General features: G+C 39.3%; 1 protein-coding gene across 1 annotated transcript in view; it reads right to left on the reverse strand.

The window, feature by feature from the left end:
- Positions 1-22,655, reverse strand: part of ASH1L (ash1 (absent, small, or homeotic)-like (Drosophila)) — a gene marked incomplete at its 5' end in the record, with an annotated part of 34,666 nt that extends 12,011 nt beyond the window's left edge. The window contains 14 exons of the mRNA XM_009578608.1: positions 15-42; positions 1,155-1,312; positions 1,566-1,660; positions 1,871-2,032; positions 2,220-2,328; positions 3,303-3,449; positions 4,466-4,672; positions 5,066-5,174; positions 5,405-5,450; positions 7,035-7,108; positions 10,270-10,364; positions 17,241-17,420; positions 18,564-19,305; positions 22,554-22,655. Coding sequence (XP_009576903.1) covers positions 15-42; positions 1,155-1,312; positions 1,566-1,660; positions 1,871-2,032; positions 2,220-2,328; positions 3,303-3,449; positions 4,466-4,672; positions 5,066-5,174; positions 5,405-5,450; positions 7,035-7,108; positions 10,270-10,364; positions 17,241-17,420; positions 18,564-19,305; positions 22,554-22,655 — 2,254 coding nt within the window. The remainder of the gene's footprint in view (positions 1-14; positions 43-1,154; positions 1,313-1,565; positions 1,661-1,870; positions 2,033-2,219; positions 2,329-3,302; positions 3,450-4,465; positions 4,673-5,065; positions 5,175-5,404; positions 5,451-7,034; positions 7,109-10,269; positions 10,365-17,240; positions 17,421-18,563; positions 19,306-22,553) is intronic.
- Between the last annotated feature and the right edge of the window lie 1,520 nt (positions 22,656-24,175).

Raw genomic sequence — 24,175 nt, forward strand, 5'->3', positions numbered from 1 at the left:
AGCGGGAGGTCTGAAGGGCTGAAAACTGGGTCATGAAGACATCTGAAAGAGGGCAAAAAAAGAATTAGCTCTAAACAAAAAATTAGTTAAAGATCAAATTACAGCATCTTTTCCGATCCAGCAACTCCACCACCAACTATTAAAATATTTTCTAAGCTACTATAACACTAAAAGGCCTCAGTTTCATGTTCTCAAGTTGGCTGTCACTGCTTATAGCTCATCTAAATGGTTAAGCTGGTTATCAAAGTATTTTATGTTGTGGCAGCAAATACAGCATGTCATTGAATTCACCCAAAATACTCACCTCCCAACTTCTCATGTACTTGACAGTGGGGACCAAATCCTGCATGGATGTGAAGATTATGGTCTGACGAATAGAGTGCTATTTTTGGAGCAGGATTAATACATTTTTTCTGACAGTCATATTTTGTCCCATTCCCATAACTGACTGCATGCCAAAAAGCTTTGTTCTCTAGCCTGAAATCCATCGAATTATGAGGATAAATGACAATTTTCAAAGTCAGTGCAACTGTTTCTAGTCGAGGGATACAGAAACCAGAAAACAGCCTTTCTCTGAACGGTCCAATCATGGAAAATGTTAAATATCATCCTCCTCCTCTAATAAACCACTCTTGATGAAACGGGAGACATGATAACTTCTACCAGGACTAGAGAGACATCAGGGCTGCTGGAGGAACAGAAACGAATCCAGCAACCAGACAAACGGTTTATATAGTACAACCTTCTCATTCTTAAGAAAATAGCATTAAGTGTTTCAGAGGAAATTGCAGAATTCCATAACACAAAAAATACATTGAAACAGTAAAAGAGCTTCTGTCTCACCCCACTATGTAAAGATAAGGGCATACATACACAAACACATATATAGGTATTGTTATCTGTATAGCATTCCTTGTATGTATTACAGAAGGTACATGGATCTTACCCCACTAGGTAAAGATAAGGGCATAGATACACAACACATATATAGGTATTGTTATCTGTATAGCATTCCTTGTATGTATTACAGAAGGTACATGGATCTTGTAGTAACTCTACATTTGATTTATACACAGGGCTTACTTAAACTCTTCGCAGGCATGTCATATAGGTTCTCAAAGTCCTCAAACCTGAGGAACCTGTGTTGGCCTCACCAGATTTAATGTTGCCGTCATCCCGACAGATTCCATTCCAGCGGTTGTATAGCGATGTGGTATGGATATTGTCACTGACATGCTTCACTTCCTCTTGTTTTTGTCGAATTTTTTCCCAGTTTCGTACCAAAAATACATGGTGTTTTAGCACAAAATTCCTAGAGAAATTAGAAAAGCATTCAAGAATCACCTTCTACTATAAAATTAATTCCTTAATGTGGAGAAAAAGACAGATATTCAGAGGTACACTTCTGATGTCAGTGGAGAGGAATTCCACCCTAGCTAGTTAAAGGAAAACTAAGAACCGCTTACTCAGACACTTCATGATGCCCTATCTTACAGAAAAAAATAATTTCAACATTTGCACAACACTCCATTTCTGAGGAAAAACCCACTGAAATAATTCCTTACCTTTCTCTGTTAGACATGGGCTTCATCTGAAGCTGTGGTGTCAGCCTTGTTGGCGCGTTCACACTTTCACTGGGTTCCTCTGGGATGTGGCCCCTCTGGAAAACAGATCATTCTGATAGACAGGAAAAACTGTGCCGAGAACTTAGCAAAGCAGTAAAAGTAGTTCCTGAAACAGAACCTGTAGTATTTCTCTGTAGTATTTCTCCGAAGTTTAAAATATACAAATACACAGTTTTTTGGTCTGACGGCACAAACTGATTTCCTATTAACCTTTATCCACGACAAAAGCTGTCTTTACTACTTACCCTCTTCTTTAGTTTGTGCTTTGACTTCCTCTTTTCTTTCGACCGTCCAGGTCTTCTGTGGGTGCTCACAGGCTGATTGCTTTTGCTTGAAAGTCCATTCATTCGCTGACTTTTACCCCCAATTATTCCTCTGCATTTGTCAAAACCACATTTGCAGAGTTGCTTTGGGGTGGAAAAAAAAAAGATAAATTATTTCAAATAAAACCCAAAACATTTAGATTGTCTCTCAATATTATAAAGAACTTGTTCTGCCAAATACAACACAACAGGTTTTGTTAATTGATCTTCAACTTTACAGAACTGTTTGTCCTTGGTGAGTTTTTTCAAGGTCTTGCACTGTGATCCTTACCTGTTTTTCAACATTAAATGAATGAAAATTGTAGTCATAAGTCAATTCAGTACCAGCAGGCATATCTTTAAGCGCATACAATCCAATCCGGTAAACACCATTAACAGACCTGCAGGGAAAATACAATAAAAGATTCCCAATAATTAAAAAGCAAATTGTCTTTGTCCACATAGTGGAAGTGTTAGAGACAGGAAGCAACACTTCTGCTGTGCCCTGGATTATGCTTGTTCTTCATTTGTACTGTTCTCTTGTTTATCTCTTACAATAAACTTTGAAAGCCAAAAAAGTGAATACCATATTTACAAAGAGTAGGAAGCTGTGCTTCAAATAGAGAAGCTACAAATTATATTGGCTATCACGGCAGATCTACTTATCAACTGCCAAGATTCAGACCCTCACCCTAAATCAAAAGCTTACACTGAACATCATACCTCATTTCACAAAATGCACTAAAATTAACTGCCTCTCCAATTCTTTTACTTATTTTTTGTGTTGGATTTTAAAATTTAAACTTGATTACTATTGCTTAAATCCACTAGAATTATCCGAGAATCACAAGCTACTCTGCTGTACTGCCACCACAGCTGATTCCTATTACGACCATCTGCTATTTCACTCTAAGTTATTCATTATAAATTTCTCAGAAGTACTTCCTACTAGTCTGGCACTGGATTTCTTCTGATAACATAGTACTGATATGACACAGGGCGTGCTGAAACCAGACTACTTCCCTGTATGCCTGCTTTAAAAAAATATTTGAATTGCCAGAAGGAAAGAATATATACACAGATTATTTTATGGCATTACCTAAGCTTCAAAATTTGTAGCAGGTTGACAGTATGAAAACAACAATGTTGGATTTCCCTTGCCAGAAAACTTAGATCCTGTCTCCAAAATGTCCAACACTTGAAAACGTTACATTACTTCTCTTGTGCAATGCAAGCATGATAATAAATATTATTTACACTGTTCAGCTTGATTCCCCTCCCTATTTTTAGATCAGATTCTCTTAGATAATCTGGTTATCTATATCTTAGTCAGTGGTATACCAGTCTTCCAGTGAACAGAATATATTTTTCTTACCATTTCTGCATCTCACAGTTAGGATTACAGCTGTGGTTGATAAAACGAGCCTCATTGCCCATACGATAACTATCTATCACCATTCCACTGTCTAAATTCAGGCAGTAATGATCACTGTGATTATGGTACTGTTCAATCATCCGGTTCCTAGGAAGCAACACAGGAAAGTTATTTGTGATTCTGCTTGTTGCTGCAAAGCAAACAGGGAGCAACATAGTAATAGTGCATTCAAGAATTCTGAGAGAGGGTTTTGAAGAAAAAGCAATTATAATCTTTTATATTTTATAGAACCATACACCTAGAGATGGAGGAAAACCATTATTATACCTATTTTTATAAGTCAAGGCCATTGACAGAGCTTGGATTAGAATTTAGAAATTTGCTCTTCTGGAATGCTCCCTTTTGGGTTCTGCAGATTATTTGTATACATTTCATGTTGATAACCTGTGTATGGAAGAGAAAATGCAAGTATACATTCTTTGGTGTGTATATGTATGCATGTGTACAACAATTAGCCTCTCCCTTTCATTATCTGGAACTGCACACCATTTCTGGAATTACATCCATGGATTACAGCTACTCTTTTTAGCAAGAGAGCAACAGTAACAAGAGTCAGTTGTGTTAGCAGTTATCTCTGTATGAGAAGATTGCATTTGTCTTCTGATGGAGCTCTAAGAGTAGCAAGTACGTCCCTCCAATCTCAATTATCCTATGATGCTATGTAGTTAACAAGACTACAATTTCTTTCTTTCATTGGTTATTAATGCTCCCACTTGTTCTTTTTATTTCATACCTATCTGCAAAAGCTCATTTCCCTTCCTGCCCCATTCTGCCCCTCAATTCTATCTTGCACAGTTCAAATCCTGCACAGTACTCATAATTATATCAAATTCACATTCGCTTGTGGCATTTGGCATTTACAGAGCAGATGTGGCAGATGCATTCCAAACACTAATCGTTCCTCTCTATTTGACTGAGAAAAACTTGGTTGATCAAAAAAGCTGAATTCTAAGCCTTCCTTCTGGTGGCTGTGACAGAAAAGCATTCTTTCTTTCCCCTTACTCTCCCTTTCGTTTCTGTCTAAGGATTTCCCAGCAATGCTAATAGATGCTAAAGTCATTTATTGAGCCTTCCATGCTAAAGCAGCAAATAAATATTTCTACCTGAATTCTTGCTCACTAACAACTTCTCCCAGATATTCAATGATAAACTGTCCTGCTTTCAGGGGTTCTTTGGTACGAATACCCCATCCTTTCTCCTCAGCCCGGAACCTTTCCAGGCACTGCACCCATTCATGCCTCTGTATCCGCTGATTACAACACTGTTCACCACAAGGGCAGGTGTTTGGTGAACACTCCGCAAAGATCATCCTAAAATAAAAAACAAAGAAGTTAAAGGAAGGTGAATAGCATACTTTTAGATCTATCATACAAGGAAAAAAGGAAAAAAAAATTCCTCCGTTAAAAAAAGTTATTAAAGAACTAAAATGCTTCTTGTTTTCAAGGTGTAATTCACACAAAGATTCACAGCCTGGCTCTCACTGCTATTCAAAGAGCAAAATGAAGCTTTTAATGGGATGTTCCTCTGAAGAAAGAGGTGGGGGAGCATACGTGCAGCAGAAAGTTACCCTGTATGCTCTGTAATAATACTTTTATTACTGGGGTTGCATCCAGCACAACTCTTTTCTTAAGATATTATTAGTTGATGCGAAATAATACATTTATTGAAATTCTCTTATCATAGTCAGTCAACCTATTTCTAACCTGTTAAGACAGTCCTCCACACAGCCCTTTCCATTGTCATCATCTGGTTTCTTACAATTGCAGGTAGTGGCCTCATAGCCAGAAAGAGGTTTGACATCCACATAAACATCTGGAGAGAAAAAAAAAACCAAAAAAACAAAAAAACAAACCCAAACAGGGAAAAGAATTATTTCCAGGTGAAAAAACAGAACTATTAATCTACAGTATTTTTATTCCAATTACATAAAGCAAAAAAAGAAGGTGGAAGTGACTTCGGTAGGATGAAGAGCATGACAGAAAGGAGGGGTGTCATGTGAAAATTCCACAGTTAACACATTTTAGTAATAAGATTTTACTTACTAGAACGTATTTTTTTATAAAGTGGGACATCGGGCTTTTTATACAGCTAAAAGGAAGAGAAAAAATTTTAATACATTGCATAAGTCATCTGTTATTCAAAAGAATCAGGGAAATTATGCTCTGTACATACACAACAGTTTTGTAATCATTACTAGAAAATACATCTGCATTCTCTTCTTTAGGATCAGACTACATTAGCAAATAGGTCAAAAAAAGTACCTGAATAAGTAGAACTTAGGCTTAATGAGTCAGCTGAGCAGTTTTTCTAACATACTGTTTATTCTTCCCACACTATCTGAACAGAGCAATATGGATAACAGATATCATGAGGACAGACTATTCTGAACAATGCTGTTCTTTTCAATACTGAAAAGAAGAATAATTATTTAAATCTACTTTGGAGAAAGCATCTTTGGTGGAATTACCATGTGCCGACACTTAAAAAAGTGAAAAGAAAAATTAAGGTGCTTATCAAAACTGTGACTACAGGTAGGAGCCAAGAGAAATGCAGATTCATATTCTAATTAGAGAAACTTCCTCTGCAGATGGAGATGACTGGAGGGAAAAGGGAAGCTTAGATCACATTTCATAACTTTGTATATATTCCATCCTTTCAAACATCCTTTCCAAGCTTTCAAACAAGCTTTAAGGAATAATTTCAAATTATTACATATTTCACACACATTTACTGCATTAATAGCCTTCCCTCGGTAACATATATGGCAGATAGGCACTGTACAAACTATACAACCATTGTACAAACAAAACTACTCTGTAAGGGTTTCCGATAATCTAGGTAGATACGGAAAATGTCAAGGACATAGATTCCATACATTTATTATTTATGTAATATTGAATAGATAAGATAGGCAGATGTAAGTGATCTTCAATACATGGCAAGAAACTGTCCTTGCCTGAAATGTCAACAACGATCATTACTTTAAGATTAGATTTTGGTGGTATTACAACGAGTAGTTGGAGCCACAACCACATGGGAATTTGTCTTGCTCATTTACATGCTTAAGTTACATGTCTGAGTGCGCTTTCTTGCAGTAGAGCTGGGGACAGATTTACCCTCCAGCCTTAAATCCTGTGTTAAATCGCTTGGTGGAAACTTCTCAGGGAAAAAAATATTCCTATTTTTAGGTTTGCACATATTTAAAGCTCTTTAAAAAGAATGCAACTGTTAAACAGTTTCTCTTCTTTCCTCAGTATGAAAATGTCAGCTTGCAAGTGAAAAATAAATTCCACTCTGCTGGGACTGATCCAAGAAAAATAAGGCCTGAATTTTCTCAGTGCTGTTGGCAGTACATCTGAATTCTCCTGAGGCGTGTCTAAAACAAGATCATTGCAGAAAGCAGGCACACTACCAAAATAAAAGTCCGCAGCAAAATTAATGACTTTTTTCAGCAGAAACCCATAGGATTGCTATTTTGCAAGAGACAGAATAATGGAAATTATTCACATTAAATACATATGCAAATCCTTTTTTTGCTCATACAGTGGCAGCAACAAGAATATTCGTCAATATACAGGCTATATAAACACAGCTTTCATGTAAGAATCCCGCTACTTTCTTTCTAAGACTTCTGATCATAATCTTGGCAACCAGTAACTTTTTATCTTGTACCTGATTGTGTTTCCACTGCCAGAGGATGTCGTAAGGCAGCTGGAAGTCAATTCTCTTTTGTCTGAGATACTTTCCTGAAACAAAAAGGTCTGTAAGTTGCACACACTCATATTCACATATCCCCAAGACGAAAAAGGGCTGCTCCTAGGCACACCGCCAAATTCTGACAGGGCCTCTCGACATCTGAAAGTCAAAAAGGCAGAAGAGCAGAAGCCTCCCAGAACATTTGTTAGTGGCAAGCACAGGGAAGAGCCCTTCATGACGCTATCTTCTGCATTCTACTCTGTTGTTGTAGTCAGGTTTAAATCGTTATCGACAGCGAGGAAAGCTGCTGTCTTAGATAAGAGATGCCTGGTGAGGTAGGTGGCAGAGGGGAGCTGCCTTCTGCTTGGATGACTGAACGATACAGATGCAACTGAACTCCAACAGTCACAGTTAAAACTCTTAAAAGCAGCGCCAGGAACCCTGCAGGTGTTCACCCAGGAGGGGTCACTGAACGTGAGCTACCGAAGGGACAAGAGCAAATAACTGACAAAACTGAATAGAACTCTGTGCCTTGCAGTAAGCACTAATAACTTCTGTGTAGAAATCTCAAAGTTGACACTTTCTCCCGAGCTTTTCTGCGTACACATGAATACAATGATTTGGCACGGAGAACAAATAGGCACTAAAAAAAATCTGCATGCACAATTCATGCAAGATGGTAAATCACAATATTGTACTCAAAGAAAACAAATTAGTTTTGAAAATAGTATCCAAGCCTGTTCCTACGACCTTTACCAAAAGAGACTTAAGACCGAATTCAGACTTGGCAAACACATTCCTAAATGTTTCAGAAAGACTTCAAAATGATCTATATTTTCAGGAATAACTGAAACTGGTTTTAGACATGAGTTACTACTTTCATTGTAGGTTTCGTCTCTGTCCTGGTTTCGGCTGGGATAGAGCTAATTTTCTTCCTAGTAGCTGGTATAGTCTGTGTTTTGGATTTAGTATGAGAATAATGTTGAAAACACACTAATGTTTTAGTTGTTGTTGCTAAGCAGTGTTTACACTAGTCGAGGACTTTTCAACTTCCCATGCTCTGCCAGGTGCACAAGAAGCTGGGAGGGGGCACAGCCAGGACAGCTGACCCAACTGGCCAAAGGGATATTCCATACCGTATGACATCATGCTCCGCGTATAAACTGGGGGAGTTGGCTGGAGGGCAGCGACTGCGGCTCGGGGACTGGCTGGGCATCGCTCGGCGGGTGGTAAGCGATTGCATCGTGCATCACTTGCATTCTCTCCCCCATCCCACCGGAGCAGGGATAGCGAGCGAGCAGCTGCGTGGAGTTTAGCTGCTGACTAGGGTTAAACCACGGCAGTCTCTCTTCTAAAATTTAGTGTCACCCCTAACCTCTTCCCAAAAGAAAGGAAACTGACCCATTACATACTTTGTTAACATAAGACCTGAGATCTGACACAAGCGCTAAGTTAGTTCTAGCCAAGATTAAAATGTTCTCTTATCATTTTGTTGGAATACTGTGTCACAAAATTGCAGCGAGAAGAGTGACTAAGGATGAGATGTCAGTCCCGTGTCCAATTTTCCCAGCTTTTCTAAATGTTAACAAGTGCCTTTACGTTCCTCCAGCAATAGTCTGTGGTTTCACGTAAATTCACACGCACACCCTCACCACTGGAAAATAAAAATTGTAATGTTTTCCTTACAATTTACTCCTAAATTACTTTTCATTTTCAATGCTTTATTCAACCATAGCAGGTTCCAGGAAAATGCTAAATCTGCCGGGAATTTGCTTTCACTTTTATGACCTCAGCGGGTGAAACAAAAGGCTCTTTCAGGTGCCCTGGCACCGTGCCTGGATTGCATGGAAGGTCCCTCCAGTCCTCATCAAGTGGGCACTAGTTCAGTCATCTGGCTGAGTTCTAAACCTCGTAACTCTGACCCGCAGTTAAATCACTCTCCAGCTACCCGATACAGAGTAATCGAAGCAGCTTTATCTTCACTGCAGGAGCTTGTTTGCGTCTGCTAGCATAAAGAAAGGTGGGGTCGGGGCCTCCTGAAGAGAAAAGAGAACAGGCACTGTGGCACTGCAAACTGAACCTGAGCATCCCGACAGATGGTTCGGTCGCACAACAGAGTTATATGACCCAATTCAAAAAGGAACTGAGAAAGGTCACGTTTTTGAGAATTTAAATTAAGACCTTCAGTCCTGAAACCTGTTTTGCAGTTACTGATTCACACAGATCTGTCAAACTCTTCTCCTGCTATCACCTCTCTGTGAAAGTCAAAGTTGTGTATGGAGCAAAAAAGTTCAGTTAAAGAAGACAAACCAATTAAATGTTTGTATTTGATGGGACAAATATTCCTACTGAACAATGTGGAATTTCCTGAACTCTCTTTGCATGACAGTACTTGAACTAAGAAATCACAGCATTTTAAAAGCTGAAACAATTACCTGAAAAATAAATCAATCTTGGTTTGTCCTGGGAAATGACATGAGCTGCAAAAACGTTAGCCTGGGAGTTCATGGCCATCCCCTCCAGGCAGTCCAGTCCAGTGCACTGGACTTGCGAACAGCATCCTGGAACTCCATAAGTTCTAAATGCTCATGCTAGCCTTAGGTTATGGCTTCTTTCTGCAGAAGGCAAAGAGAAGCCCTAAACCTCATTTCTGTTCCACCTGAGACCTCAAAATGGGGATGAAATAAAAACTTACATAATAGCTAAGTTTTTAATTCTTCCTCACTTTTATCCATGCTTAAAGACAGACATCATTAAGTGCATGGGGACACGGGGGAATATATTATTGCATGCTTAGTTTTTGAGATTTAACAAATGGTCATAATTGTCTTTGGCTATTCTACTGTAATATTAGTTTGAAAAGGAGACTACTGTACTGCATTTAAGCAAAGTATTATGGCAGTTAAAGCAGGTTTTAAACTAGACTGATATTTTATTATGGTAAACAAAAAATGAGAACAAAGTTCATGTAGCAAAAAAAAAAAGCCTCTCTTGAGTAAAACTTTTTTTGCACTGAATAACACAGACAGATGAGTATGACCTCTGGCAAAGTTCATATGCTGAAAGACATGAGTAACCTGGTAAGGCGATAAAATGAAAAAAGAAAAAAGGGAGAGAGGCAGAGAGATTGTGAAGCCCAAACAGACTACTTCCATGTCACCTAAGTGCGATACTGGTTTCCCAACAACTAAAACACACATGAAGTACCCACCAACGTGAATAGGGGCTGGAAACAATCCATGCTCATGCTCTCCAGGAGTGTACTCGAGCTTTTCTTTCTTTAATTGTATGAGGCGGCTCTTTGGACTGTGGATGACAGCGACAAAAAAATAAAAAAATCAGAATGAGGAACACCTGCCATTTGCAAAAAACACATTTTCTGTTTTAATTAAGGCATGAATGTCTAGAACATCAGGCAAGAGAATAACATCAATGGCCAAAAAAATTGAGTTCCAGGTTGCAAAATACGCTTATCACATCCATTTCAAAACTCATGATTTGATTTTTCTCCGTAACTACTATTCAGGCAACACTTAGTGGGACACCATCAACTTTAAATTCCTAGTATGCGATATGTAAGTAATAACTAAGATTACAAAAATAAAAGAAGATCAACAAATCGTATCTGATGTTGCTTGCTTAGGTATTTGACATATTATACGCGTATAGTGCCTGCTTTCCTAATTTGCTAAGAGCAAACTTTCACGTGCTACTCCTTTAGAAGACTGTTCATCAAGACAAGCAGGAAAAGAACAGAAATCAGAGTTAAAAAAGCAACGAGGTGCCCCCTTTACAGAAGGAAAAAATAGGAATATGAAATAAGAATCGTTGTATGGGTCAGGCAGATGTCAAACCACCTAGCTCAGTAACCTGTCTTTCATAAACATCTCCTTTTGGCTACTCTCAAAGTATGGAAAGAAAAAACTGATGTCGTCGTATTTAGTACTGCAGCCCTGCAACATTCAGAAGAGACTTCTAAATGTTAAATATTCCAAAGATTAAAATTATATTGAAGCCTATTAAAGTTTACTGAAGTTTTTTAAGGGGTTTATTTTAATAACTGGACATACCACTGAAAGCTGACTCAATAAAAAATGTAACATTGTTTAACTAGTGAATGGAAAATGCGAGTTTAAAAAACAAATTTTGAGATACAGATATCAACAACTGAAAATAATTATTGAAGGTCAGAAATAGAACTGATGGATTGCAATAATTTGGGGTTCACATACTCTTCTAACACTTTCGGGATTTCTGGCACTTATTTCACAAGTGTAACAAGTTACTAAATTTTAGTGAAATAAAAGATAAGGCATACTGCTGAAATGAGGGTTCTGTTGAGCTAAATGCTGTATATACTCTTAATTAAACAACTCTCCTTTTAATAGAGTTATATGGCAAGGGTCTAGTTATCATGATACACCTGCATTTAACTTTATGTATACAGGCAGACACATAGCTATCCTAATTAAAAAGTAGTGACATTCTCTCAAACAATAAAGGTTATGGTTTTTAAATAATATCACCCTCTGTTTACTGATGGCAGGAATTAATTTCATTTGCTTTAGCAAAAAGACAGCTCCTTTGCCCAGCAGGCAAAAATGATATTCTAGAGAGGATTGAAAAAAAAAAAAACCCAACCACGCCCCCCCCCAAAAAAAAAACAAACAAAAAACCCCCCAAACCCCAGCTCATGTCTTCTATCCTTTCAAACTGCGCTGCATTGAATCACTAAGACTTGCAAAGAAAGGCCATAAAGTAACTACTTACAAGACCTGGAAAGCAAGTTCTTATCAAGAGGAAAAGGAAAGGTATTTTGAAAAGGCAAAGTGTGAACCTCCATTTCCAAGAGGCAAGCAAATCCTTAAACCAAAGGCAGAGAAAAAAGGAAAAACATTCAATAGAAAGGTGACTTAATTCAAGCCAAATGTGTACCCTTTAACGCCCATATATTCAGTGTAAAGGAAGCCAACAGAAAAATAAATTACGGTAAATAAACTGCAAGGAGGAAACCAGTGTGGAAAGGAAATGCAGAAGGCAATTATCTATAAACACGAAATATAACATGAATTTCTTCAGGCACTGCAGACACGCCCGTCTTAGACCTAGTCACAAAGAACACTGGGGAAAGCACCTACTCCGTTTTCCTTCCAAACACAGCGATGAAGTATTGTTAGAGGCATGTAAAAAATTGTTATGACAAATCAGTAAGCTGAACAAAAGCCATCAATACTTTAGGGACTTCAGAGGGAAAGGCTGAGATGTCAAAATAAAGCATAATTATTCATGAAAAAAGGGAATATACTAAAGTAATCAAGTATAAACAATACATGCAGTTTTATAAACATAAATACCATGCAAAAAAAGCCTCATGAATTAAAAAAGGCCTCTCTACACTATCAAGAAAAAGTCTGTATTAACAGGCCCACATATTCCCACTAGGAAGATAATGAGCTATTTTAGGCTGGGGTTTCTGGGCAAGCAATAAAGGTTTTGGTTTTGTGTTTAGCTACTATCTTTATGAGAAGACCTCTCCCTTTCACTTTGCTGAGGCATGCTGATAGCCTCGCAGAAGCTTAAATTCCGTGTCAGGGCCCCGAGTGCCACCAACACGCCTTTATGACCCCAAACAGCCTCACGGGGGGTCACCCACACCCTCTGCCCATGGTCCCCGCAGATCCATTTACGCTCAGCCCTAGACATGCAGTCCCTGCCTGGACTGCTTTGTGGGTGAACCCATCTCCAGCTCAGCCACAGCCACGGGAGCTGTGGATCTGGTGGCTGAGCCATGCACTGGCTTCCTGGCTTGACCCGGGACCTGCCTGGCAATCCTGGACTGTGTCTGACCCCAATTACCATCACTAGACCTGATCCTGACCTGCAGATTGACTTCCCCACTTAACCTTGGCCTGCCTCATCACCACAGACTGGTCTGGCAATCCAGACTCTTGGCTGACGCTGGGTACCATTGCCTGGTCTGTCCGACTCGCCTCACTCGGGGCTGCGGGATTGACAACAGGTTTCCTTTGCTACTGCTTGGATCACATTCTGTTCGTGTCATTTTTTTAACTAAGCCGGAATACTTACTAGCTAGATACACCTCGCTACAAATGGTGCAGGTCGCAGGAATTCCCAGGACTAAACCGACTGTCCTCGCAGTCTCCTAAGATCAGCCGACTCTGTGCTGCTATCAAGGACAATGAGTACCTGCTCATTTTAAGATGTTTCCCTCAATAAGCAGGTATAATGATTGTTGCAGTTGAAAAGCAAAAGATCTCTCCAGAAAGCCAGGATCACTCCCTCCCCTTTTCAAGCAAGCCAGTTAGAATAGGGTGAGATCTCACTAATAATCACAGAGAAATGATACCTTCTAATGTTTCAGGTTAGCATACTTTCAACAGTAAGGTGGAGGAGTACACTTCTGATTGCTGACAGACCGAAACATAAGCACGGCTAGATAAGAAATGCTTCCCCTCTTTATAATCCACTGCCTAAAGTTGTTTGGTTCAGTTTCTGTGGGGACAAATTTAAAATACCCATTTTGTAAACGGTCCACTTACCAACAATAGACTAACCTGGCCTCTCTGCAAGCTCCCAATAACAGAGCGATGGTGACGCGATTTTTTTGTACCATTCTGCAAAGGCTGAATGTCAGGCTAAAGTCTCAGGCAAATTAAGAATGGAACAAAGACCAGAACCACAGTCTTCTTTCCCATACCTCCATTTCTTTCCATCCCTCTCCTTCCTTTCTTTCTGATATGGTGTTCTATTTCTGTTCCCCCTCTCCAGCTTCTAGAGTCTTCTCCCTACGCTATTACCATGTCGTCTGGGATTAGTTCTCTGTGGAATGCACAATTACATTTCTGAGGCGTGGAGCCCAATTTTCTCGCTAAGACCATAGTTTGACAAACATTTTAAGACAGTACAAGCTGGCTTTGATGCTCCCCACCTTCTGGAGTAACTGTTGGTATGACTGCAAGGTTAACTGCACCAGGAAACCTACTGTGAAAGGCTGGATTTCATCCGAATCACTATCCCAGCCTGGTTCAGTTGCCCTGGTCATCACGATGGGACAAAGGAAGGGAGAGCACAGGGATAGGAATAAGCCACAAAGGTGAGGAGAAAGTATAACTGATTCTTTTAGTGCAACGTTAGCTTATGCCAACTTAAAGCATTTGCTGAACTGCAATCTCAGACTGTCATTTTAATTCAGCTGGCTGATTTTTCAATAGGTTTGCTTCTAAAATGTTCAATTACCTACTGTGAGTCACCCTGCAGCTCCACAAACTCTAACATCAGCAAAATGGAGGCACTGTAGGAGCAACATGCCTATCACATAGAAACACCACATCACAGAAGAGCAACAGGCCTGCACTAAACTACACTGTCTGTGCAACCATAGTCTTTGACCAGCTACGGATACCTAATGACGGGCGAGATGCAGTTCAGTGTTTGATCACAGCAAATTCCGTAAATTACTCTTTTGCAATGAGGACTCATATTGTTATTAATACGACAAAAATAATATATTATATAAAATAGTGTATTTCCCTAAACAATATACAACATTTTGATTAATTAATCATTTACTAATTATTATTAAATTTCTTTGGTGAACTAGACTTTGCACTCCTCTGGGAAAGCCACTGCTGGCTAAATAGATAGTGACTCCTGTACAAAATCTTTCTTTGTTCTCAAAGCTGCAGTCTTGTGCAACCACACACGAACTTCTCTTCAGCAAAAGATCTGTGTAATTCTTCCAGTGGGAGCTGAGGATTCTGGAAAACTCATGTGGACGTTAATGTCAGATCAGTTAATGCTGTCTACAAAATTACATTCGGAAATTGAGGTAGAACTGAGACCGACTCCAGAAACCATTCCTTTTATTCTTAGTTCATTTGCAAGGAATCAAAGTCTGAGTTTTCTTTATTGTGTTTTAATAAAGTTTCTAGATCAAGGTGAATTGGAGTGAAATCCTGTTGAGGCAAATTGTACAATTCAAGTGGCTGCAGAGAAATAATGCAGACTTTTCTCTTTTAACAGTAGACTAAAACTGGCAATGACATAACACATTTTCTGTGCTGTTTAGCAGTTGGGTGTGACTGATCTAGAAAGAGGCTGTAAATTGTAACAGTAAAACCTAGTAAAACTTTCACTACTTCCTCCATTTAGGAAGTATTTAAGAAAGATCCAATAGAGTATGGTTTTTAAGGCAGTGTCTGCAACTGAACACTGCAAAAAGAAATACAGAAAAACAGTGAGTACAACATCCATTAATAGAGAATGCAGAGACTGTTTTAACGGAGACAGTGGTAACACTTAACTGTACCATCACTAGAGGGTGCCGTACGATTACAGAGCTGCATTTTTGTTCTCTACTAAGATCATGTTTTCATACTCATACAGCAGAAAGTTATATAAGTAATAGGATAACAACATGAACTTCTGTTCTCCTCTTGCACTGACACATGTCTGACTGTGCCGTAGAACTGGAACAACAAGTTAAATCAGCAGAAAATTTAATTATAAAAAAGTGACTATTGTTCTGCTGATTTAGTTTGCTGAACCAAGATAGTAAGGAAGAGACCCGGTGCCGACATGAAGGAACGGTGGGATCAGCCCTTCAAGCTGCACCTTGCTGTAAGACAAGACACCTAAATCGAGATGGCCGCAGTTCTGTCCTTGCCCCTATGCATTTCCATGCCTTGTTTCAATATCAGTTCAAACAACCATGCAGAGAGGTAGTTCAGATTGTGTAGGCAGCATCTGCTTCCTTGGTAGGGTAAAGTTTCCTCAGTGTTCTTAAGCAGCTCATCACAAACATCAGTATCAGTGCAAGGGAAGAACTCAGCATGTGGAGCAACAGGCAAAGGGGAAGACTAAACCAGATCTCTTTAAGCTTCCAGGGAACTGCAACACAAAATGTGATGGGAGAGGGAGGGTTGTAAGTAGAGCTCAGCTTTGTCATGGCCTTCTCCAGGGCGGTGAACTTGATTCCATCATCATCCACAAACCTACAAACCTTAACTTTCACTTTCTGTATTCACACAATTTTTCAAATGACATGTTTGCTTACTGCCTATGAAATAAAGGCCCACCCTTGGCTGACTAGGTCTGACAATGTAACTAACTTTCTATAATAAAGAAAAAGAGAAGACTCTCTCAGGTCCCCTCCTAAGGCAACAGAGGTAATTTTTATGATAGAATATTTGAATATTGCATGACTGTGTATACCAGTGACAGAACATCCATATGCTGAAAATTTTAGCACATCTGCTTTCAAACTACTAGAAACATAAGCAGTCTCACTTTGATTAGACCTATATCTTTGTTTCTTCCTTAAGAGTCTTGATCTTTCATCGATCCCTTCCTTCTACCATGGAAAGAGAAGACACCAGGAGCAGCTGATAAACTATACTAGCACTCTCCCAGTGGTCTCTGTAACATTTCTACGTGGTCTACAACATAACGAGAAGGTGCCCAGTTTTCTCTCTTTTTAATCTGTCAGATCATATTATAAGAGAAGTGCAAATTCTTGACTTCAACACATTTGTTTAAATGGCTGTAGAAAACTTATGTGACTACAAATGGAAGCAGAAGTGGGCTGGTTATCAGAAACGGGAGATGTCCATTTTCTAATGTACACTAGATTTTGAGCTAACCAGTGGAAAAAAAAAAAAAAAAGAATGCTGGATTTTTACTCTAAACATCTCATAGAAAGTGAAGGAGATGAACCTCACTTAACTGTGAAATGAACAGGGTGCATATCTGAAATTCTTTCACACAAAAGATGACCAGTCATCATCACTCAGTCAATAAATACAGAAAACTAATGGCCCCTTTTATATAGACACTGTACTCTACCTGAACACCTCCAGCTCTCCCAGCACTTTCACTGCAGTGATCGTTAAGATTGTCGAATGAAGCTCTCTTACCTTCTTCAAGGTCGATACTCAGAAACACTTTCAGATTGGTGGAGGCTGCTTTCTGACCGGGGTTACTTTTTAAATCTTCACTGGGTCAGATTCTGATAATTATCATGCATGCAATTTTTCACAGGCTTGAATTAAACTGATGGTTTTATTTCAGCTGCTCATTAGTAGCAGCTCTTTATGGCTCCAGCTGAAAGGAGACAGTTTCCACTGGAATATCAGACAGCAGCTTTTCACTGGTATTACTTACTCTGTTGTTTTGTACACATCAGAGTAGAGCCCTGCTTTCTGGTACTTCTTCTTTGGGGGCCGAGGTGCTTTTTTCTCACGCTGGGCTAGAGAAGGCAAAGGCTGTTCAGTGGTTTCAGATTCATGTGGTTTCCCAAGGGCATCATGTGGACTGGGAGGTTCAGCTACTGTCTCAGCAAAACTGGAAGAAAAAGTAAAGATTAAAGATTATCTTACCATATTTCTTACCATAAAGATTATCTTGCCATATTTCATTATTCCTCTCTATAATCTGGTCAGCAGAAAAAAAATGTCCATGTTTCTAAATTCCTAAATGTCTCAGCTATTTAAAAAAATGCAATTCAATGATCATGATCAAGTGGTGGTTAAGCATAATCATAAGAAATGTACAATCTTTTTATAGTAATATTATTAATTATTACAAAAAGAATGTTGTTTGTACTGCTAATGCTTATCCCTTGGAGCCTCAGTTGAGTAATTTAGAAGGTGGCTTATGCTATCCGCTTTTGTACTCTAAAAATAGTATGTGGTAAACCTTTTCTTAGCCTTCAGGAGAGCCACACAATACACCCTTCGAACATGTGGTTCCAGCAACATTCTGTGAATCTAAATGCCTGTATTACAGTATTCATTTCTGAAACACAAATGGATGGTTATTTTTCAGAACTATTCTGAAAACACATGAAGGCAGACTTCTGGAAGAGTTTGATCTGTTTGCATTGATGACTTTGGGAATAAGCATGTGAAGATTAGACCAGAGATAGGTTTCTGGTGTGGTCCTTTACTAGCCAGTGATTGCACAGGTGCACACCTTAACTCCTCCTTGCTGCTTTGGTTTTACTCTTTATTTGCTGTATATCAACTGATCTCACCTGACAGTCTGTGTTGCTTGTAAGTATTTGTTTGTAATGCATTTGAGTCACGCCCTTTAAGATTCCCATGATGCACGTAGCTCTTACAGGTCCTTATTCTGCACATGATGAAGGAACAATCTTTGCCATGATACCTCATCAGTAAACCTCTTACCAACTCATTAAAAGTATTCTTCACCAAGACAATCATAAAACTTGCATCACTTGAGACACAAGCACAAACCCAACAGTTTTAGATTACCTGAGATTCCATCCCATTTTGGGGTGTCTTCAGTAACTTAGGAAGACCCTAAGCATACTTAACACCGACATGTTGGTTCCCTCTAAACTGAACTCCTTAATAAAAACACATGTAACGAGCAGAGCTCGTTAGAGTAAGACTCTTTCATGGATTAAAATGTTATAAAATCAACAGTGACTATACTGAGGGTACAAAATTGTAAGGAAATTACCTCTTATTGCTCTCCTGTTCATCTTCTGGTAAAGACTTTTGTCGCTTCCTGGCCTGTTCCTCTGCAAGCCACCTCTTTCTCTTCCAGCCTTTTCGGTGATCTGTATTCAAGTTCACACTTTGCACTACAGCCTCAATCACGTCTGTGATGGTATCAGGTCCAAGGTGTAAGGGACTACTGCTTTCTTCTCTTTTATCTAACTCCTGACTGACCAGTCGAGCCGCCTGGAAAGCTTGCATTGAAACGACAGCCTGCATTGGGTATTTCCGGGGCCTACCTGGCCTGCGCTTCACAAAGTTATTCCCTGTCCGTGACTGCCTTTGCAGCTTTTTGGCTTTCAGAATTTTATTGACGTGGTCAAGATTTTTTTTTGTTGCCAAGATCTTGTTATAATTGCACATTTTCCTAGCTTGTCGCTGCATGGCTTCAACCACACTTCTCTTGAGATGATGTGGGGAATAGCTGTTTGGTAGTCTGTCTGACAGAAGCGAGATACTATCGCTGCAGGAGCTGCTGGGAATGGCTGGAGCTATGAGGCTGTCCTGTTTCGCCAGACCTCTCTCTCTATTGTGGTTTCGAGCAGGACTAGCTGATGGTGGAACAGACACATTGGCAATGACTGCTTCTAAGGTTTTGTCCAAAGTAGCCTGGCCTTCATGTTGTGCCATGCGCTGCAGTAAGCTATCCACTGAATCATCAACAGCAGTTGCCAGCCTTGCTCCCCGGGTAGGTACTCCAATCACTGAAACACAGACATACATATACTGAAACAGGCTTGAGATATAATCAAATAAGGTTGGAATTAAAATACAATAGTTGGATAGACTGACAGCCTTTTTTATCCTATAATTGCCCAGAACGTTCAACGACAAGACACCAATTTCTGTAACACAAGTTCTAATGGGAAAGGGACCTAGCGATGCAAGTAAGTGGGAAGTCTACATTTTATATCATCAGTTTTAACATACAATTATTTTCTCTCTATTCACACACAGTCCCCCACTTCTAAAAGCAGAGAGCAATGAGGGCATTCCCTATGTACGTACAGTCCAAAATTATTCTCAAGTTTCTTTCTATTCAACACTAAAAATAAGAAACCCTCTGTGCCCAGAAAAATTAAATACTGATAAAAAAAAAGAGCAACATCTGAAATGTTTTTAAACTAATTTTTCTTTTTTGTAGTTTGGAAGTACTGAAACAACTTTTTCATTGCTCTTACAGTTTCTTTATCAAAGACACAAACATAATGATGCCAGAACTGATTGCAATAAACAACAGGCTTGGATAAAGGTAAATAAAAATATCTGCACAAAAGACAAAGGCTAATTTACACAGGAAGTAAAGTTCTCACTTTTTAAACAAAATGTTATATGCTTTAGAGCTGCAGACCGATATTTGAAAAACAGAACTTCCAGGTCAACCATATAGATTATGCTGTATTAAAAAAGGGATTTGTTCCAAACTAAGAGCTTCCCAAAGCTGCCCTGCTGGTTCTTAGTGATAACATTTAATCAGAAGAAACCCTGTTCTTTCTGGAATAAAATGGATGCTGTCTTCTCATAAATACATCACAATTGTACATTAGCATTTACAAAATGTTACTGTAATTGCAGCCAATTATTTAGATTAGATCAACTTAAACTAGTGGGTCCTAGGCTGTAGACTGAAGAGCACGTACCAGTGTAAAGGTAACTGTTAAAGGGAAGACAACAAAGTGTTTCTATAAAAGGGTTTCTATCATTTGACAGGAGGGAGACTATGCATTAGCTGACAAAGACAAAGCACAAACAGTTTAAAATAAATATTTTCTAGTCCTAGTGCTCACTAGTCCAAGTGTGGTACTCTGGAGAAATGTACTCCTCATTAAGATTCCAAAGTCATGAATTTGCAAGTGCAAATGAAAACGTGCTTCAGAGAGTGCATAATTTAAAGGAGGAAGAATCAGCATAACAAGTTCTAAAAATCCTCCTAAGAACAACATTCTTCCTACAGGGTGAAAAAGGAACAGAGAAACGTACTTATCAGGTCACTGCTGTAAGCCTAACTATAATCACTTGGAAAACCTAGCAACCTGAACAACTTTGAAAGAACTGGAAGGATTTACACTTTTGGTTTTCAATTTTAGATGAAATAATAAAGATAAATTGCCCTTTGTTTTCTTATGGTCTTTAAATACACATTGGGATGGAGCTGAGGGTTCCTCACAGAAACACCATCTGTTTAGCACAGTGAGCTCTGGAAACAGCTGCACCATCCAACGATAACCAAACTATACAACACAACACATTTGGACACAAAGTCTAATGGATGTCCTTGAACTAGTGTTTCTGTTTGGAAACTGATCCAAAAGGATGGGACAACTGAAGGCGATGATCCCCAAAACAGCTGCAGCCCTGGTCAGGCACACTTGCAGCCCTTGGTAACAAAGCAGCTCTCTGACAAATGCACTGAAATCCCACACGCATTCCAGATCTATGGAAAATATAACAAAGACTGGTCTTTTCAGCTGCATCATCAGTTCAATGACTTTGAAGTTGTTAAACTTTTGATTCATTTCATTCTTATGCTCTTCTGCACAAAATGTGCCTGAACTTTTAACACCTTCCTACACAAAGACTTACACCGATTACAGTTGCCCCTTTAAAATGAGTAAGTAAAAGAAAGTTAACAAGACAGAGAGGAAAGAGGGAGAACACTTCTTCACTGCAGATTACTTTCTTTAGCACATGCTGAACAAAGCACCTGTTGCAAATATCTGTTTAAAGGAAGGAGGAATTAGGAGTTTTGGCCCATTTGTCCTATATGGAAATCATAACTAGTTCATAAGTACCAATCCTAAGGATGTTTACTACAAATCTGCAATCAACTTCGGTGCCTAAGAAATGTTTGAATTCTGCTAACAGGAGTTCTTTCTACAACTGGGCTTCTTACAAAGCTGGTCAACATTACGGATTTTTGTGTGTCCAATCATATGTAAGCTCACATCACATTTTCCTCAGAGGGACTGCAAACAGGATCTGTTTTTACTACATGGCTGACAACTTGCCAGTAATAAAAAGGAAATGAACATTTTCAGATCTTCCCTCTGACAATTCGGTCAATGGATTCAACAGCTTTGTACGTGTGAAAATGCAACACGCATGCATTCACACACAGTGTGACTGCACAGGTCTGACCTCCTTACAAAAGAAAGCTCAAAACACATCAGAAGTACCTTTCCCTTCCTCATGAAGTGAACAAAGATGGACTTCCTCAAGCAACAACCTGCACAGTATGTCACCCCATGGCTGAGAAAGCCAGCTCTCTCAATATCCTGTTGGCATGCATTTGCTCAACTCCACGATGATTTTGTGCATCTGAGACTTGGTCCTCGTTTGACAGAATTGACGAGAATGCTACCAGAGCTCCCACGGCTTTCGGTACTTCCATCTCTCTCTTACTATCATTTTGACCTGTTTAGGGTCATTCATAACTGTAGCATTAGTGACGACTGGGATGAGCTGCTTGTCATCCTCCATCACCTTAGCAGGATTGTCACATGCTATGAAGAAAACGTAACAGCACACCCTGTCTTGATCCTAACAGTTATCTACCCAAAGGCAGAAATCTGTCTGCCTTCAGAACAGCACAGAAGTCAAGCTCTTCCCCACAGAGGGATGAATCTATTAATCTAACTCTCTGATTAACTGTAGTGTCACAGGTCTTGCTAGCATTAAAGCATTGAGCTTCATGAAGACTAATTTAACCTGGTGAGGAACCAAATTCCTTTCTGCCATAGCTGTGCTTCTTTAAGCGCCAGCTCAAGTTTCCCTATTCTACAACCCAATTTGCAGCACTTGTACCCTAAAACATAAGTGGAAAAACTCAGTATCTCCATGAACATATTGCTGCTGTTGAAGTTCTCATAGCAATGCTGTCTCAGCTGTCTCTAGTAGCATAGGTCTTAGTATAGCAGTGGTCCCAAGAACAAGGCCACCAAATACTACTTGCCTGTAGAAGATGTGCTCTCAGATGTTGATCTCTTTCTGGAAGGGCTGCAATTTGTGCTCTCTGACTGCCTCTGGGAAGGTTTGTCCTGTGTTGGCAAAGTGCCTGAAAAGCAGATCAGGGAAGAGAAAAGCACAAAAAAAATGATTTCAGTCTAGCAGTGCCAATACAACACACTGTGGACTAAACATTCAAACTAAGATTACTCTTTTTTAGCTTTAGGAACACCTGCTTGCTATGATGTACGTAGGTGGAGAAGGACGGAAAAGGACAATCAAGAAGGAATTTCTCACAGGCTAATGGTATAGGTAGGACAGCAAACAAGCCATCAGAAAAAGCCACTTAATATCATCAGCGTATTAGCTTTTATGTAAAAAAGGAAAACAAACCCCCCATATTCCTACTTGCAAATGAATCCCTTAGCTTCATTCCTTGATTTTCACAGGTCAGTTGATTTTGGAAAGGACCTCTGCAGATTACCTAGACCAACCACTCTGCTCAAACCAGGGTCAACTAGAGCAGGTTGCTTAGGGCCACAACGTTCAGTTGGGTTTTCAACATCTCCAACGATGGAGACTCCACAACCCAGAGTTCAACCTCCCTTACAGTAAGACATTGTTTTCTTATGTACGAACAGAACTTGAAAGCAAAGGTTGTGGGATTTGTCAAAATTTCACAGAAAAATCTGCATATTGCAATTATGAAAATGCTGAGATATTAAAAATTCAAATACTAGTATAAAAACCTAAGTAGGCAAAAACGCATATGGCAGTGTGCAGTAAGAATATGCACATCATGAAAATCTCTAGAAGATAAAATCTAGAATGCATACTTAAAAATAGGCTTTCATTTTCCCTTCAAAATATTGCTCGTGATAAATTAGCTCAGTGCTGAATGTTCAGTTCTGATCTCTTTCCTTACTAACAGACTCCAAAGAAACGAGAGAGCGGGCCAGTGAAGTTACGCTCTAAATCAAGGCCACAAATTAGCACCCATGCAAATGACCGTTTGCTTCAATGCGTGAATAGTGATCCTGAGGTATAAGACAATGGGAGAATCCTGGAATGCACCAAACTGATTTACCAGAAATCTTTAGGAAAATCTCCTTTGAGAGCCTGTCTTGCCTCAAAGTTTGGATTTTTTTTTTTATCATGGGTGTTATTAGCTCATGGTGTAACATCTAAGATATGTTCGATTGATAGAGGAAATAAACAGTATCACTTTTCCAAATATTCTAACTTCTTGCCAAGGTAGAGGAATGATTTTCTTTTTCATTAATTCTTCTCAACAAGGGCACAATCATAAGGCTGCTGGACATTGTCCCAAGTTGCAAAAAACATTCCTGGTGAAGATTTTCTGATTTTCCTGCATGGTATCCTGATGTAGAGATGGTGCTGGTGGGCTCTTAAAGAGGGCTTCTGTACTGTCTGTTCCTACAACAGGCATGTAAAAAGGAAGATGCGGTGGAGCTGTGCAGAGAGACTACACACGGATGCTTAGTATTAGAAAGAGCAGTCAGCTTTTTTTATTCCATGATGAATTTTTCTACTAAGAAACTACAAGATGCACTGATTTCATAAAGCGTAGATTAACACAAATACCCTAGGACCCCAGAGAAAAGAATT

This window comes from Fulmarus glacialis, unplaced genomic scaffold (genome assembly GCF_000690835.1).
Source record: "Fulmarus glacialis isolate BGI_N327 unplaced genomic scaffold, ASM69083v1 scaffold455, whole genome shotgun sequence".
Taxonomy (NCBI): Eukaryota; Metazoa; Chordata; class Aves; order Procellariiformes; family Procellariidae; genus Fulmarus; species Fulmarus glacialis.